At 34.3% G+C, this 15,941-nt stretch overlaps 1 protein-coding gene across 6 annotated transcripts in view; it reads left to right on the top strand.

The window, feature by feature from the left end:
- The window catches only part of LOC144447939 (uncharacterized), a 21,767-nt gene extending 6,932 nt beyond the window's left edge, over window positions 1–14,835 (top strand). For 4 of the 6 annotated variants that reach the window (XM_078138052.1, XM_078138051.1, XM_078138048.1 and 1 more), the window contains 11 exons: window positions 2,145–2,290; window positions 3,123–3,186; window positions 4,085–4,201; window positions 4,427–4,504; window positions 5,249–5,383; window positions 6,445–6,663; window positions 7,716–7,759; window positions 8,214–8,255; window positions 8,624–8,657; window positions 11,676–11,791; window positions 13,637–14,835. In XM_078138052.1, coding sequence (XP_077994178.1) covers window positions 2,145–2,290; window positions 3,123–3,186; window positions 4,085–4,201; window positions 4,427–4,504; window positions 5,249–5,383; window positions 6,445–6,663; window positions 7,716–7,759; window positions 8,214–8,255; window positions 8,624–8,657; window positions 11,676–11,756 — 960 coding nt within the window. In that variant the 3' untranslated portion in view covers window positions 11,757–11,791; window positions 13,637–14,835. Of the gene's footprint in view, window positions 1–2,144; window positions 2,291–3,122; window positions 3,187–4,084; window positions 4,202–4,426; window positions 4,505–5,248; window positions 5,384–6,444; window positions 6,664–7,715; window positions 7,760–8,213; window positions 8,256–8,623; window positions 8,658–11,561; window positions 11,604–11,675; window positions 11,792–13,636 lie in introns of all 6 variants that reach the window. The other 2 variants (XM_078138049.1, XM_078138050.1) reach the window with 2 other exon arrangements.
- The last annotated feature ends 1,106 nt before the right edge of the window (window positions 14,836–15,941 follow it).

The following is a 15,941-nucleotide window of genomic DNA, read 5'->3' as shown; positions in this document are numbered from 1 at the left end:
CACAATAAGCGTCACAAATTGTTGCTGACATGCGCATTTGATGTAAGCGATTATTCAAATATCCAAGAGTTCATAGGTCAAATGTGCTATGCAACATCCTAGGTCAGTTTTAGTCATATGACAACAAAGCTTAATAAGTAGCTCATTTACATATGGCAGTTTTAGTCATATGACATCAAAGCATAATAAGTAGCTCATTTACATATGTCAGTTTTAGTCATATGACATCAAAACATACTAAGTAACTCATTTACATATGTCAGTTTTAGTCATATGACAACAAAGCATAATAAGTAGCTCATTTACATATGTCAGTTTTTATGACATCAAAACATACTAAGTAGTTCATTAACATTTTGCAAGTTTCATTATGTTTATCATAACCAAAGTCGTTCATTGAGATCAAAAGTCATATTTGGCTGCGATTATGTATTCCAGAGCTTTGGCATTTCCAAAACAAAATGGAATCTCAATAATAAATGTTCCATCAACATGAGTTACTGATTAAATATTGTTTACAACACCTAGATAGCAGACAGTGGCAAAAGTTAGTTTTAATATACAGCACAAAGCTCTACAGGACTATAAGCAGTGCTATGCACCAATTTGTGGTATTCTCCAAGTCCCTGTGGTAATGCTGTATGACACCCGAACAACGTTGTTCGTTTGTTTGTCCCCTCCGATTTAGCGTAGTGACATCCATATATGGGTAACCATGGGTTACCATATATGGATGGCAAAACTAATTTTGTATTCATGTGATAATTCCTGAGATGTAGACATTCCTGCACGATTTAGTGTGACTAACCTATACAAGTTGTTGTGTGATTTGTTTGATAGCTTATACACGCAAATATGGCTAGAGTTGGAAAATGTATTAGTCAAGTAATTGTCAAAACTTAATCAATCAATCAATCAATCAATCAATCAATCAATCAATCAATCAATCAATCAATCAATCAATCAATCAATCAATCAATCAATCAATCAATCAATTCATTGATTAATCTTATTTAATCTTATTTTATTAAATTGATTATATATAAATAATATGAACCATACAGTTTTGATTATATGATTTTATATATATATATATATATATATATATATATATATATATATATATATATATATATATATATATATATATATATATATATATATATATATATATGATTATCCATGTACACCTAGGGGGCTCATAATTGTAAACAATTCAATAAACGTATATACGTTGATTTCACAATAAAATGGTATAACACGAGATTTCGATGACTAGTGATTGACGATGGCAAGCTAGTGTCAATTTATTTCAATTTCAATAATATTTAGGCAATGAATCTTGCGATCATAGTACAACTATGTATATACGTACTTCTGAAACATTCTCCGGTAATTTAATAGATAAAATAATTAATCAAGGTTTTAACTAGGCCACGAAATTTGATAACATATGAAAGTGCTTGTATACATATTAGAATTGAATAGTCGCTAAAACATTTCATAACAGTTGTTGTCGGTTTGTGTGTCTAATACTACAGTTTTATGTTGTTCTGTGTATTGTATTTCACTCTGTGTGATGCTGCGTTTGGAGAGTGAAAGTTACCACTGATCTTTGCCATCAGACACAGCGTGTCATCAGTTGATGTTGCGTTGATGCAAAGATCTGTTGTCAAGACTACCCTGGGAGAACTTAAGATGACGTAACCAAGTAACGACTCGAATCATTTTAACCCTGGCCACTTCGTTGCTGGATCGGCTCTGTAGTATATATTATATTCACCGAAATTGTGTGTCAATAAAGGTTTTGTGACTGAAATCCTGCGTCGATAAACAACACACAACAATGGGTTTCCTCTCAGACAACTATAGAGAATCTATAGTGGTCTGAGGTTTCCTGTGAGGTACCCGGTATGCTGTTACCCCTACAGTAACGGTATATGAAACCCATCATTGGTGCAAACTTTCATTTATAGTCACACTACAGATAAGTATAAAGCCTTCATTGACTGAACATTTCGATAATATACAAACATCTTACAGCACAGTCTACAGAGAATGGATCCTTGGCCCACACACAAGTGACTAGTATATTTTGAACCGTAGTTTATGTATTAAAGTATTTGTTGATATGTCATCAACAGCCAGCACCTGAACCTGAAGCGGAACCCGAACCCGAACCAGAACCAGAACCACCAGCGGAGCCTGAACCAGCACCGGCACCCCCACCACCACCAGCACCCGAACCAGAACCACCAAAACCACCAACACAAGATCAACTTCACAAAAGGTAATCTATAAATCCTTTACCATACAAGCGTATCTCTTACAGAACGTTGCAGGATACTGTTCACTCGCTCTGTTTGATACAAAGATGCAGAAACCAATAAGAAACTGGACATGTTACAATTTAAAATAGCAAGATTGGATGACTACAGTTCCTGGCTACATTTTGTCTACAGTTTCTTGCTACATTTTGTCTACAGTTTCTTGCTCCATTGTGTCGACTGATATGCCACTATGCGGACATCAAAGCATGGTCCGCATGTCTGCGTCCAGTTGCAGTATTAAATGGTTTATGTAATTTAGACAAAATGTAGCAGGAAATAGCGATCATGCTATTAAACTTAAAGTGCAGTTTCTTATCGGTAATTCTGTGAATGGTTGTAGCAAACACAGCAAGTGAACAGTAACCTGCACTACGCTGTATAACATCCTATGTATGGCTATGGAGAGCTATACCAGTGCAACGATTTTCAGTTCCATGCCCCAGTTAAGATACAAGGTGACATGCCGCCCTGTCAGCCAGGGCAAGAGAAGACTGGCCAGTGCTGATCGCACAGTGTCCAAGTTAAACCACTTATAAACCAAACTTTTAAAACACAATTTGCAAGGAGTAAATTGTCTTTAGATGTGTAATCTGGGCATATACGAAGATACTCGATTGTAAACATGACAATTGGGAATCTACAATACGTTATTATGACGATTTCTATCCTAAAACATTTTCCCACAAATGTTATGTCCATAAATTCATACAACTCAAGCACAAATCGCTACTTGCTAAGTTGCGTCGCCAATCGTTCACTCCGTCCTAAACTTAAACTTTATTTCTTTCACAGACCAATGCCGTCAGTGAGTGAACCAGAGGAGCGGCATGAGACAGATGCTGAACGCGAGATCAGGGTATGTATGTCCTCCCCACCCACACACACACACCACCACCACACCACACCACATAAAATATTACAGCGGAAACCGAGCTTTCACCTTGCTAAGACAACAACAAACTGAAACTATTGTAGTTCGATGTGATAGTTTACACAAGTGGGTGTTAGTGGTGTCTGTGTTCTGGATATCACCATCTACTCTATGATGAAAACACAAGTACTAAATAACGTATGGTAATTAATAGAAGTCTTCAAAAACGCCACCTTATTGAGAGTACAATTATCAAACCAACGCCCATTCAATAGCTTATAAAAACATGTTGCAGCAATAGTTTTAGTTTGTATCTATCATAATTAACCGAAAGCACTCTTTCCACTGTCGCATGTCGCTTGGTGACCGACCCGAGCAGACACGAACTTACAGTAAGACTGCCCTTTGTTCTCAAGTGTGGGTCTTATGACGTCATCGAGAGGACGAGTTTCGTCTCAGTATTATAAACCAGAATATGTTACACAAGAAGGTGTCTAGCAAAATAGTAAAAGTCAATGTGAATATTTAGAATCACCTTTAAACTTAAAACTACATTTACTGGTTATTCAAAAAAAAAGCACGAGCAAGATTAGCCCTCCCAATGTAAAATAAGTCATCGACATGGCATTCCTAAACTGGGTTTGAAAAAAGTAAAACCAAAGTACAGTAAGTGATTCATTTAAACTTCAAACCTATATCATACCCAGAAATATTTTTATTTTTTTTAAATCACATTTGGCGGCTACTATATATTCCATAGTTTTGTTGTTCAGTAATTCTTGTTTCGTATGTACAGGGAATGAGAGAAATGCGTCTCACATTTGAGTATTATTTATATATTCCATAGTTTTGTTGTCCAATAATTCTTGATTTGTATATACAGGAAATGAAAGAAAGGAGAAAGGCTGAGGAGGAGGAACAACTTCGTGAAGCTTGGGAGAAACATCGTGCTGAGAAGGCCCAAATAGAGGACGATCTTTCAAGGCTGCGAGCAAGAAGAGTAAGTTGTCTTGCAGGGAGGTCAATGCATGTGACCCATCAAACGAACGAATCAATCAATCAATCAATCAATCAATCAATCAATCGTACACTTTGATTTGGAGTACATGTTGACTACAGTTTATAACGTTGGTAATGTTGTCGCTTCATGGGGTTTAATAGGAGGTCAGCATTAACCATAATATATCCGATTGTAAGATTAATGCATGCGCTATGCTTGTTGCAGGAACAACGTGCACAAGAAAGAAAGGAGAGACAAGCAGAGATGCAAAAGAGGCAAGAAGAGAGTAGAATTCGAGCTGAGGTAGGTGTAAACTATTGTTGAGCTTGACGTCCTTATCGGCTGAGAGGCCATGTTTGCTGTGAACTCATGGTCTTATCGGAAGTCTGGGTCTAGGTTTTCCACGGCTTAATTTAAGTACGTTATGAACCATTATAAGATTGGGTCATGATATTGACAGTGCTGGATATATATGTAACACACTTCAAACAAGAATGGAGAACAGTAGCCCGACATGTACTGTACTGTACTGTACTGTACTGTACCACAGATATATATTTGTATTCGAGTTGAGGTTTCGGATACAAAAGGGATGGAACTATGGTGAGACTCGTTACACATACCAGTGTTGCACCATCAGTAACAAGTGGCCACCGTCCTACACTCACTGATCATAATAATAACGATATAGAAGATGTAGTATTAACTTTACACAGATTGGCAGAAATTTCTGAGACAAATTCGCTAAAATATACTCGTCAAGAGACTTTTGCTTTCTGGCTCATTATGTTAGCTGTTCTGGCTAACGACATTGCGAAACCAGATATCCAAGTCGTTTGTGTAAAGATGAATGACAACACGCACTAACATTATTCGCAAATATTTGAGATTAAAGTTATGCATACAGATATATTGAACATGATATAAATTTTAATGAAAACAGGTAGAGTTGGCAAGAATCGTCAATGGAAGCATACAAAGAAAGCAACTCTGCTTAAACATCTGTACTACCTAATTATCACCTAAAGTATCGATATTTATCTTCAGGAAGAAGCACGCAAACGCAAGGAAGAGCTTGAGAAACGCAAGAGTGATGCTGTCCAAAAACGCAAGGCGAAAGAGGCAGCTCGTCAAATGCAGTTTCAAGGCACACAGCATCTCCAGGGAGCTGGTGATATCAAGGTATGAATTTGCATTCCCTTTCTTTAAAATAAGATATAATATACTATCTTATAGTAAGCTTAACAATCACCTAGGGTAGGCATATTCCTGTGAATTCCAATATTTACATATTCTAATACCTTTTTGTGTTCAAGCACAATGACGAAGCTAAACACTAAAATTCAGCTGGTGACATGCAAATATACTGACCAAATTTGCCATGGTGTCAAGACTTCTTATTTCCTTGCATCAAGGAAAGATTGGTGCATTTTGTACGAATTTTGGGAATCAATTAGTTGAATCTGCAGCTGAGGACGAAAATTAATCATATCTGGATGTTGCTTTGGGATCTCATAATGTATATTTGTTTTAGCACAATGGATGTCATTTGGTACAAATGTTGTTTTAAAAAAAAATGACGAGATGCATTCAATATACAGAGTTCAGTTTATCGAATACATAGATCCGTTCTACTACAGAGAGTGCACACTGGTACGCACGGAGGCCAGTTCATAGTTCTGTTAGTTCAGTTTATAGCTGCAACTGAGCATATGTTGTAAAATTGCTATGTTAGGTACAACAACTTGAAATATTATACACCCTGAACAGTATTGAATCACCATCGTATTTGGGTGAACGTGTTTTTTTGTAGCTATATACATGATAAATCAAATCAAATTGGTATTTTGGTCCGCACCCAAAAATCAGCGTCTTCAACGGCGATCACGATTTAAACCAATACTAATGGGTATGATCGACCACTAATTAACATATACAATGTAGGATTATTGGTATTTTAACACTTTTCAGTGAATACATTGTGGTTTTCAGATCGAAAAAAACGATACTGCAGTTACAAACTAGTGCAGTTTTAACATGGCGGCAGATTCAAAACCAAACTTTCACTCAAGATTTAAACTTGTCCCTACACCACATATATAGAATATCGATTTACAGCTACAATGTGTTTTTATCACTTTTTAGTGAATATAGTGTTGGCTGCTTGATGAAAAAATATCCCAGCTTGTGCAGCTTTTAACTTTCATAATATGTCTATTATATAAATTATTATTTTTATTCAGGACACCATTAAAAAGGCCAAGGCGAGTACCAAGTCAGGGGTGGACAGAGTTAGAGAAAGAGAAGAACACATTGCAAACAACACTCCAGAATTGAAAGTTGGTGTAATGAGTAGCGAGGATTCATTGAAGGAGAAAGCACGTGAATTCCATGGAATGTTAGACGCTGTATTACATGGGATTATTGATTTGACTTCAAGGAAGAAGTTACAAATTTATGATGTAAGTGAAATCTCCTGTCTTGTAAGAGTTTTTAGTACCTTGCTATAGTTTTGAAGAAGTCACATTATGGAAGAAATTGCAAAATTGATTTGAATGAAATTTACAGTCTATACTTTACTCAACCTTACTCTACCTATGATCCGCCTTACCATCACATATCCAGAGATATAAAAGACAAAGTCCCATTTTTGACTTTCTACACTCCCCGGGGAAGATATCACCATAGGTAAATTGGGTCTAAGTTGGAACTTTTGGCACTGCAACGTTTTTGGACCGAGGACAATTTATCTTCACGTTTTTTTCTTTTTAACTTTATTATGTACTCACCACATTTACAATGAATGCACAAACCTTACCCAAGTTTGACTTTTTAGGTTTTTTTCATAGTACAACGGTGATGGTATTCATTATTGTAGACGCGTTGATGGCGTTGCATTATTCTAGATAACTACGGATACTTACATCTGAGGTAAATTCACTCATCAGATGACAAGCATAATACTTTGTATACCAAGCACACGCCAAGTTGTACGCATTTGGACTGAAAATATCAAATTTATTGCCTGATCGTTCTAATTCACAACATGCATAGATAAGTCATTGGTTCTAAGGTGCGCGTAATGTTACTCCAAACTTTCAAGGTCACCAATATTTTCTTCCTTTCTTATAAAACCGGAAATGCTCTTGATATAATTATAGGACATGTCTTCCACTTATATCTCTTGTATTTTTCTCAATGAACAGAATATTCTATATTGTTAAAAATGGAAAGGATATCTTGTGAATTCACAATGTTTGACAAAACGTAGATGTTAATTGAGCTGAGATGGTATCATTCGCTTTCATTTATCAGTACGAAGCTAGCATGAATCCTAACTTAGACGGAAGTGACGTACTTGCCTTACTTGGCAACTTCCGTTAAATGCGTTGTCGACAGTTTCTAGTACAAATAGTCAAGGATACGTTTACTGGAAGGTTTCTAGCTAGGTCCCTAGTTCAGAGTATCCTTTCCCCGTAAGGTTACAAATATATTTCTTGTCTCTCCGTTGTAGATCAATGAACTGAATGAACGTATTAAAGATATGAACAAGAATGCGTAAGTATTTTCGAAATTTCCAAGAAAAGCATATACCAAGTCCTTGGTTGTAAATTCAATAAATTGCAAAACATTAATAAATGTGTAAATGTTTGTGATTGTACGTACAATAACAAACATTTTATACGTTTTGTTTAGATTTTTGTAATGTATTGAGATACAAACAAGGACTTGGTATATGTTGTTTCACGTTGATTTTTTCAAGTAGGTAGCCATGATAACATTGTTTTATGAATTAAAAATCCAAAATATATACCCGATCCTCATCCATATGACCACTGTAATCCTAACACCGTCTTATATCCGACTTACAAATATTGAAACAGGTTTATCTTTTTTTGCCATGTGCCCTCTTAACGAAACTAGACACATTTATTCAAATAGATTTAACTAGATGCATTTCTTTAGAATATACTGTAATGACATATGTCTCTCGTATTTTTATTTTTCATAGTCCCAAGAAGGATGTTGCTAAGCTCCTTGCTAGCTCAGACAAGTAAGTCAATTATCTTTTAAAAGATTTTTTTCTCTTCCAAATATATCATGCCGTTCTGTTCATGAAAAAGAAACGTTAATAAATCTTAAACGTCGTTGTAGGAATATACCAATAATTTGGCAAATGTTCAGTAATTGTCATAAAAGTAGCCAATACAGACGAATGTTACTTGATATACGGGCTATTAAAACAGCTAGAACAAATGCGAACATCAAACCATGTGTTCACAAAACTTTGCATGTACCAATGCATATATATATTCAGTGTATCCCTGTACAGTTTATTTAAAGTTGTGGATAATGCTGTCATATTAGTCAGTAATTCAATGAAATTCTTACCATTGTTCTTTTGTATTATTTCCTTCGTAGGAAGAGCAAATTCAAGGAGGCAGCAGCTGAACAGGTGAGTATTTTACAGTAACGTTTTCAAATCGGCTACTGTAAATTCTGTTTTTGGCCAATTACTCTCACCTTTTCGCACAACTGCCACTCATACAAAGATATAATGGTGTATGTATGTATGTATGTATGTATGTATGTATGTATGTATGTATGTATGTATGAGTGTGTGTGTGTGTGTGTGTGTGCGCGCGCGCGCGAATGCACGTACATGCTTACATCTATGTAGATACGTATGCACGCACGCATGTATTTCTCTCTTTCACACAGTGACCATGACTACATCTAATGCCAATGATGACTGAATTGGTCTGTATTATTGCGATATTGCTACATTGACTCGAATGTTTTGATTTGATTCATATTATGATAAGATATTGAGTTTTGCCTTGTTGATGTCTACTGTATACTTTTTGTACATGGAGTAGTCCCCACCCTCACCATTCAATATCCTTTCTGACAGTTCTGCTGAGGTCAGATGGATTAATGGATACACATGGAAAATGTTTCTTTGTTCCGGTATTGAAACGACAGATAACCTCTTTAAGGTGGTGTATTCTCAATAGACTGTAAGATACGTCATGTCATATGCCATGTCGTTCAGCCCTAACTACAATGAGTGCTCGCTGATAGGGTAGCAGGACAGGTCTGATCTTACAGACAATCTCCTCAACAAAAATTCCCATATATTATTATTGTTCAAAGTCTATAGCTATACATCCTATAGATCTAAATTAGAGACCTTATTTGTAGATGAACCATGTTAGATACATTTAGAACACATGGCAAGAGATAATCACGTGATATAAAGACATATTTGTCAGCGTTCTGAAATGGCATTAGGTAATGATAGTTTATCACAAGGCAAAAATCAATGGTTACAACAGACTGAGACAAGAGGTTATGTGTGTCACGTACATTATTAATGCATAAATTACATAACTGCTTTCTTTACGTGCACAGCTCGTTCATAGTTGTTAAGCCTGGCATAGTTATAGATATAAGTTTGTTATATGAATTTGTGATTTTATTTTGCTGTTTGATTCGAATTAATTAGTCATTAGTAATATCATCAGTGTTCCCCAATATATCACGAACAATGCTAATTAATAATATTTGCTGTAAAGTGCTTGGATCACGATTTCTGTTTCTCGCTGACAGACAAACAAGACTTCGACGTAGGGTTGAGTGAACCTTTACAAATTTCGGCGACTGTGATTCATAAATCACAACAAACAAGTCAATCTGTAAAATAACTTATACTGATTATTGTACATATTGTGTTATGTCGGAAACATTGATGATAAAATATGAATGTGATATTTAACTAAAGATTATATAAATATGAGATAAGTTGCTGTTTTTTTTTCAAAGTAAACATGTGAGACTGGAGTAAGGTACATAACGTTACATTGTCAAAAACTACTAAGAAACGTCATATTCGGAAATGGTTTGATCAATCAGGCTTATTTCTTCGTATAGTCCAAACCTCTCAAATTTATGGGATCAATAATGTTCCTTGTTCAACAAGACTTTGTATTCTTATGTCCTGACTCATTAAACTCACATATATTCTCCTATTTCAAATATCTTTTAACCATGTATACAATGTTTTATAATGTTGATATCGTACTATTCCAGACAATACTTTATCATTCTACCAAATTCATATATATATATATATATATATATATATATATATATATATATATATATATATATATATATATATATAAAGTAATACTTATATATATATATATATATATATATATATATATAAAGTAATACTTATATATATATATATATATATATATATATATATATATATATATAATTATATTATATTATTTTATATTATATTATATATTATATTATATTATACTATATTATATTACATTATATTAATTTGATATATTAATACGTTGTGGTAATACATAATTTAATATAATTGATATGTCATTTATCTAACAAATAAGATAACACACAATTTCTTTTAATCGATATTTATATAAATGTTTTAAAGTTAAAATGATAATGTTTTAATGACCGTGCCTGTACAATATCTGTCAATACCCAGTGTAAGGAGAAACCAAATTCAATGTATTCCTTCAGATTATGATTCAATTGAATTGTCAATGAATTAAAATTTATTCCACCAGAAAATGAAAACAAAATATATATTCTTTGAAAGTAATACAAAATATTGACCCGGGGGAAATTATACGTTATGACTAGAACTATGGTCTCAGGTCAAAAGAATTTGGAATTTACATCTTTTTGGAAGTGACTAATGAGTTTGTTTATTATTTGATACTGTGTTATTAATGTTGTTCTCAGAAAGTCACTGGTTGTGTTTATAAAGTGTAACTGAGTAAAGAGAGATATCGTTTTGGCACTACTTAATTGTTTTCCTCTTTGTGATGCTTCTTTAGTATTTCATTTGGTTTTTTTTAATTAGTTATTAATATTAGTGTGTTTTTCTGCTTAGGCACTTCTTCACACCATTTAATATTTTTAAGGTTATTGTTTTGTGTTCACGTACCCTGTGGCTGCTGTACCACTCGGACGAAGAATGACAGTTTCCTAAGAATGTTCGCACGCAATTTGAAACAGCACACGAAGATACAGATTACTGCACCGAGCTCAGTGCTCATCACTTCCTTGATAGCTAATTTGCATGAGTTCGATTGAGCATGATCGTTACTTTGCTTTATTATCATGTATTTTATATATTATATTATTTAAAGGGTTTCCACAGAGTGTCAATCAATCACCACAAGGACACAATTGTACATGTACTAATTTTCTTTTTATTTCTTTTGCTATTCTTAATTATTATTTTCATTTTTTTTGTTTTTTTTTGTTTGTTGTGTTTCATAACTATTCATTCTCAATTAACCCCTTCCAGAAGTAAGAATGGATTCCTTCGTTCAGAGGTAGAATTTTAAAGGTAAATATTCTCACTTGGTTGAACTTTGATTATCTTTTTTATGAATATATTTTCCTTCCTCTATGGTACCAGCCACCGCCACGCAAAGAAAAACCTGTGATAAAAGGTGGTGATGTCGGCGGTAAATTGGAGAAATTTGGTGCAACCGAATAATATACACAGTAAGCTATGTACATGGAAGGCCTAAGGTAGCAGTGGATTTTTATTTTACTTACTGGTTATCTTTTACTTTCAGCATTAGGGGAGAGCTGACAGGTGTAGTCTTGTCGTGACAGGGAGCTGCAGAGTTTTTAGTCATGGAAAATCTATTTCATTTATTTGAACGAAACCTGTAATGTCTTATAAAAATTGAATCCATAAAGATTCCCTGTAGCTTGTCAGCTTGTTTTCCCTGCATGAGTCGAACTTTTCCTGCTAGTGGAATCGTTGAATGTTTTCATATAGCATGCTGTTAGATGGAAGTTAGAACCCTCTCTCCCTGCCCCTATAGTCTCCTGACTCTTTGAGAATGTGAGTATGCACAAGCATTCTTTTGAGTTCTGGTGTTCATTAACAACAATATGTTCTACATATACCACGTACCTCTAATGTTTACCAAATATTTTCTAACAACTCAAGGTGAAATATCCAATCAAAATTATTCACATTTTCAGTGTGCGTATTACGTGAAGATACTGTGACTTCAAGATAGTTTGACTAACTTCGTAATTGAAATTTGTTCTCAAGTCGAATGGGAAAATGTTGAATGTTTGTTTTGTAGTTTTCGTCTAAATCGAGATTGTCACAAGACAAAGAGTATGCAAATATCGTATTCAAATGGTATTTTCATTTTATTTTCCTTAATTTCTAATACTGGTTGCTGTGCTCGTTTGTATGAATAAGACACGTTTGGAAATGTTCGTAATTGGCACATGTTATAAAGTACGAATTTGCGTAACGTATAAAAGTTTGTATTTATAAATACAAAAGTGACGTCACATCTTGAAGCGTGTTCTAACTTGTTAATCATAGCATGGACTCTCGTTTTATAACACTGATATTTTCATTTTCATTCACAGATACTGTCAATTTATTTCTGTTCTAGTTAAAAGAGTCATTGTTGCTTGTTCCCACCTCTCACTCCAACCTAGTTAATATCTGAACTGGCACCCAAATAAAGAGTAAAAACAAAACACGATGTCTGTACGATCAAAGCTATACGATACAAAACATTCTATATATAACAACCGCCTTATCTTATCTACTAGGCACAAAGATATGTTGATTATTCTGGAAATATTTATAGAGCCAAGATTAACTTTCTGTCTCAGTGTCTGTGTTGTATCTATTCACTGATAAAATGTATCTGCAAATGAAATTCCAGAAGTAAAGTTCGTATACACTACTACTAGGGATAATATGTTTTGTTTGAAGTTTGAGAAAGCCAATGGTGGCGATCCAGGAAATGCATTCGAGGTATTAACTGGCCATTTAATTTCTGTCAATTGCTTTAACGTCCTAAATTTAAGAACGAGTTACAAACATTTGAGAAAACTATGAAAGCATTAACGAAAATGTGTCACTAAAATACATTTGTCAAAGTCCAAGCAAGTTGTTCCCGGTTGTTTTAAGAATCGATATGCAGTGAATAAAAAGGCAAATTGTAACAGATAGTTTAAATGACTTGACTTGAGTGTTACGGTTGTATAAAATGAAAGTAAAATGTAACTGTGATGGATACCTGTTCAGATGTAACTGGGTCTATATATTAAACTTAGCAAAACAATCCAAAAGTATTAATACTCTTTATTTTCATTTTATATAATTTACAATAACTTAATTTCATTAATTTATTTATTTATTTATTTATTTATTTTTTCATTTATTTATTTTTATTTTTAGTGTCACACTGGTCCATTGTAATTTTTAATTAACTATACTTTCTTTCAGCTTTGGGTGGATTGAGATTGGCATTATTTAACCTACATATAATGACCACTGAGTGTATTGTTTGGACATCATCTAAATCTTGAAGCTTTATGTTCCTTTTGCAGGCTTAACGACAGTATTCTTCTGAAATCTCAACTAATTTGAAGCGAGCATCCAGGGCTTATTTCTGAAATCCAGGCAACATTTTCGTAGGAGAACAGAGGCCAGAGAAGATCTTGACGAATCCTACCCTGTGTAGATTAGATGGAAAAAAGCATTCAAAATGAAAAAGACAAAAACAAAGATTTCCTCCGACAAAACTGTTCAAAAGGGCTTGTTCATGTTACTAGTCTCCTTATTAGTCGGCATGGCTGACAAAGAGCAGGTTACCATGGTGATTATTAAGTTTGATTGTTTGTACTGCTTTCCTATTAGCCACCTATTTGATACCTATTTGATACATGATACTTGCTACCACCTGTCTTTCAGACTTCTTATCTTGCCCTATCACCAATAGAAGTTTGTTTTTCTGAGTTCCTTTCTTCAAGATTGCACAGGACCACATCTTAAGAAGCCAAAGCTTGTAAAATCAGTTCTTCTTGGGAGCATGTATAAAATGACAACTGTGGAATTTGTTTTCCGTGAAAAGTGGAACTTTTTGATAAACGTTAAACCATGAGAAGTCATACAATACACAGACCAGCTTGTGTTAATATCTTGTAAGACAATGCCCTCCCCGCTGCGAAAATAAGGTAGTCCAATATACTTCAGGAGATAAGTACTGGAAGGTTCCATATTTTCTGAAAAATGGGGAAAAAGCATTGCACTTTCCTATTGAGTCAGCTGTCCTTTCGAAAAGTTTTGTCATGAAGGGACACTATTTGAATCTTAAAGTGAAAGTACTCGAACCACTGCACGCAGGTTATATCAAATGCCAAGAGAGCAATTTTCAACTTTTTATTTATGTATGTTTACTTCAGAGAAAGTAGAGAAAACAAAGTTTGGATGAGGAAGTTTAGTACTAGTTATGTCTACTTTCTTGCTTTGTACAGTTTAGTGTAATGACATGTATAGTTTTTATAAAACCTTTGTAGAATGCTGCAACCAAGATATTAAGTTGACCAGTAAGTGATGTACAAGCTTACTAAGATACACATGCAATGAAGCCTTATTCAGTACCTTCAGTAGTTATTAGGTAAATTTAGACATTTGTGCATTTTTAATTTCATTGAATTAACCTATCATTATTTGTAGCATCTTCAATGAACTGGCCTGAGATATACTCATGTGTAACTGGTAATAAAGTTACATTTCTGCTAATTCACATAGTTTGTGTGTAATGTTTTTGTGAGTGAGTGAGTGAGTGAGTGAGTGAGTGAGTGAGTGAGTGAGTGAGTGAGTGCGTACGAGTGTGTGTATGTGTCTGTGTGTGTGTATGTACGTACGTACGTACGTATGTATGTATGTATGTATGTATGTATGTATGTATGTATGTACGTACACGTACGTACGTATGTATGTATGTATGTATGTATGTATGTATGTATGTATGAGTGTATGTATGTATGTATGTATGTATGTATGTATGTATGTATGTATGTATGTATGTATGTATGTGTGCATGTATGTATGTATGTATGTATGTATGTATGTACGTACGTACGTACGTACGTACGTACGTACGTACGTATGTATGTATGTATGTACGTACGTATGTATGTATGTATGTATGTGTGTGTGTGTGTATGTATGTAATTGTGAGTGCATGTGAGTGTGTATGTGAAGCTAAAGATGACATAAATACATTAAATATTCAGCCGAGTCACTACGTTTAACACCACTCCATGAAATAAAGGCAATTTCGCAATCGTTGGGTTCTGGAGAGTAATTTCATGATTTTAAATCACGTACAAATTTTTATGCGATTGCCAATAAACGACATATTGTAAATTGCTTCACATTCATTTTGTTAGCGGTGGTCCAGCATTGCCTTATGGTATTTAGCAGACATGCATAATGTATTTGATGAAAAAAGAAAATATATATATGACTGTATATCTGTGGTTAATGAACACTTAGGAGTGATAAATATGTATTGTTCATCGAATACACATGCATGTCTGCTGACTGCTATAAGGCAATGACGAATCACTGCTAAGAAAGTCACAGAGCAATGAATGTAATACAAGTTTCAATTTGGTGTTTCTGGGCAATTCCGCGAAAGACATGTGATGTAAAATTATGAAATGACTGGCCAGATCCCAAAGTTTATAAAAATGCCGTTACTATTTCATGGAAAGGTATTACCCTTTAAATGTATATCACAACTATGTCAATCATTCGCCGTTGCCATTGGCGAATATATTAGCAGCATAATGGTTAGCATCATAATGGTTTATGCATTAATGCTTTATCAATTAATGATTCAGA

The sequence above is a fragment of the Glandiceps talaboti genome, chromosome 17, assembly GCF_964340395.1.
Source record: "Glandiceps talaboti chromosome 17, keGlaTala1.1, whole genome shotgun sequence".
NCBI classification, from domain to species: Eukaryota; Metazoa; Hemichordata; class Enteropneusta; family Spengelidae; genus Glandiceps; species Glandiceps talaboti.
The sequence above is the reverse complement of the archived record's forward strand: the minus strand, read 5'-3'. Positions and strand labels throughout refer to the sequence as shown.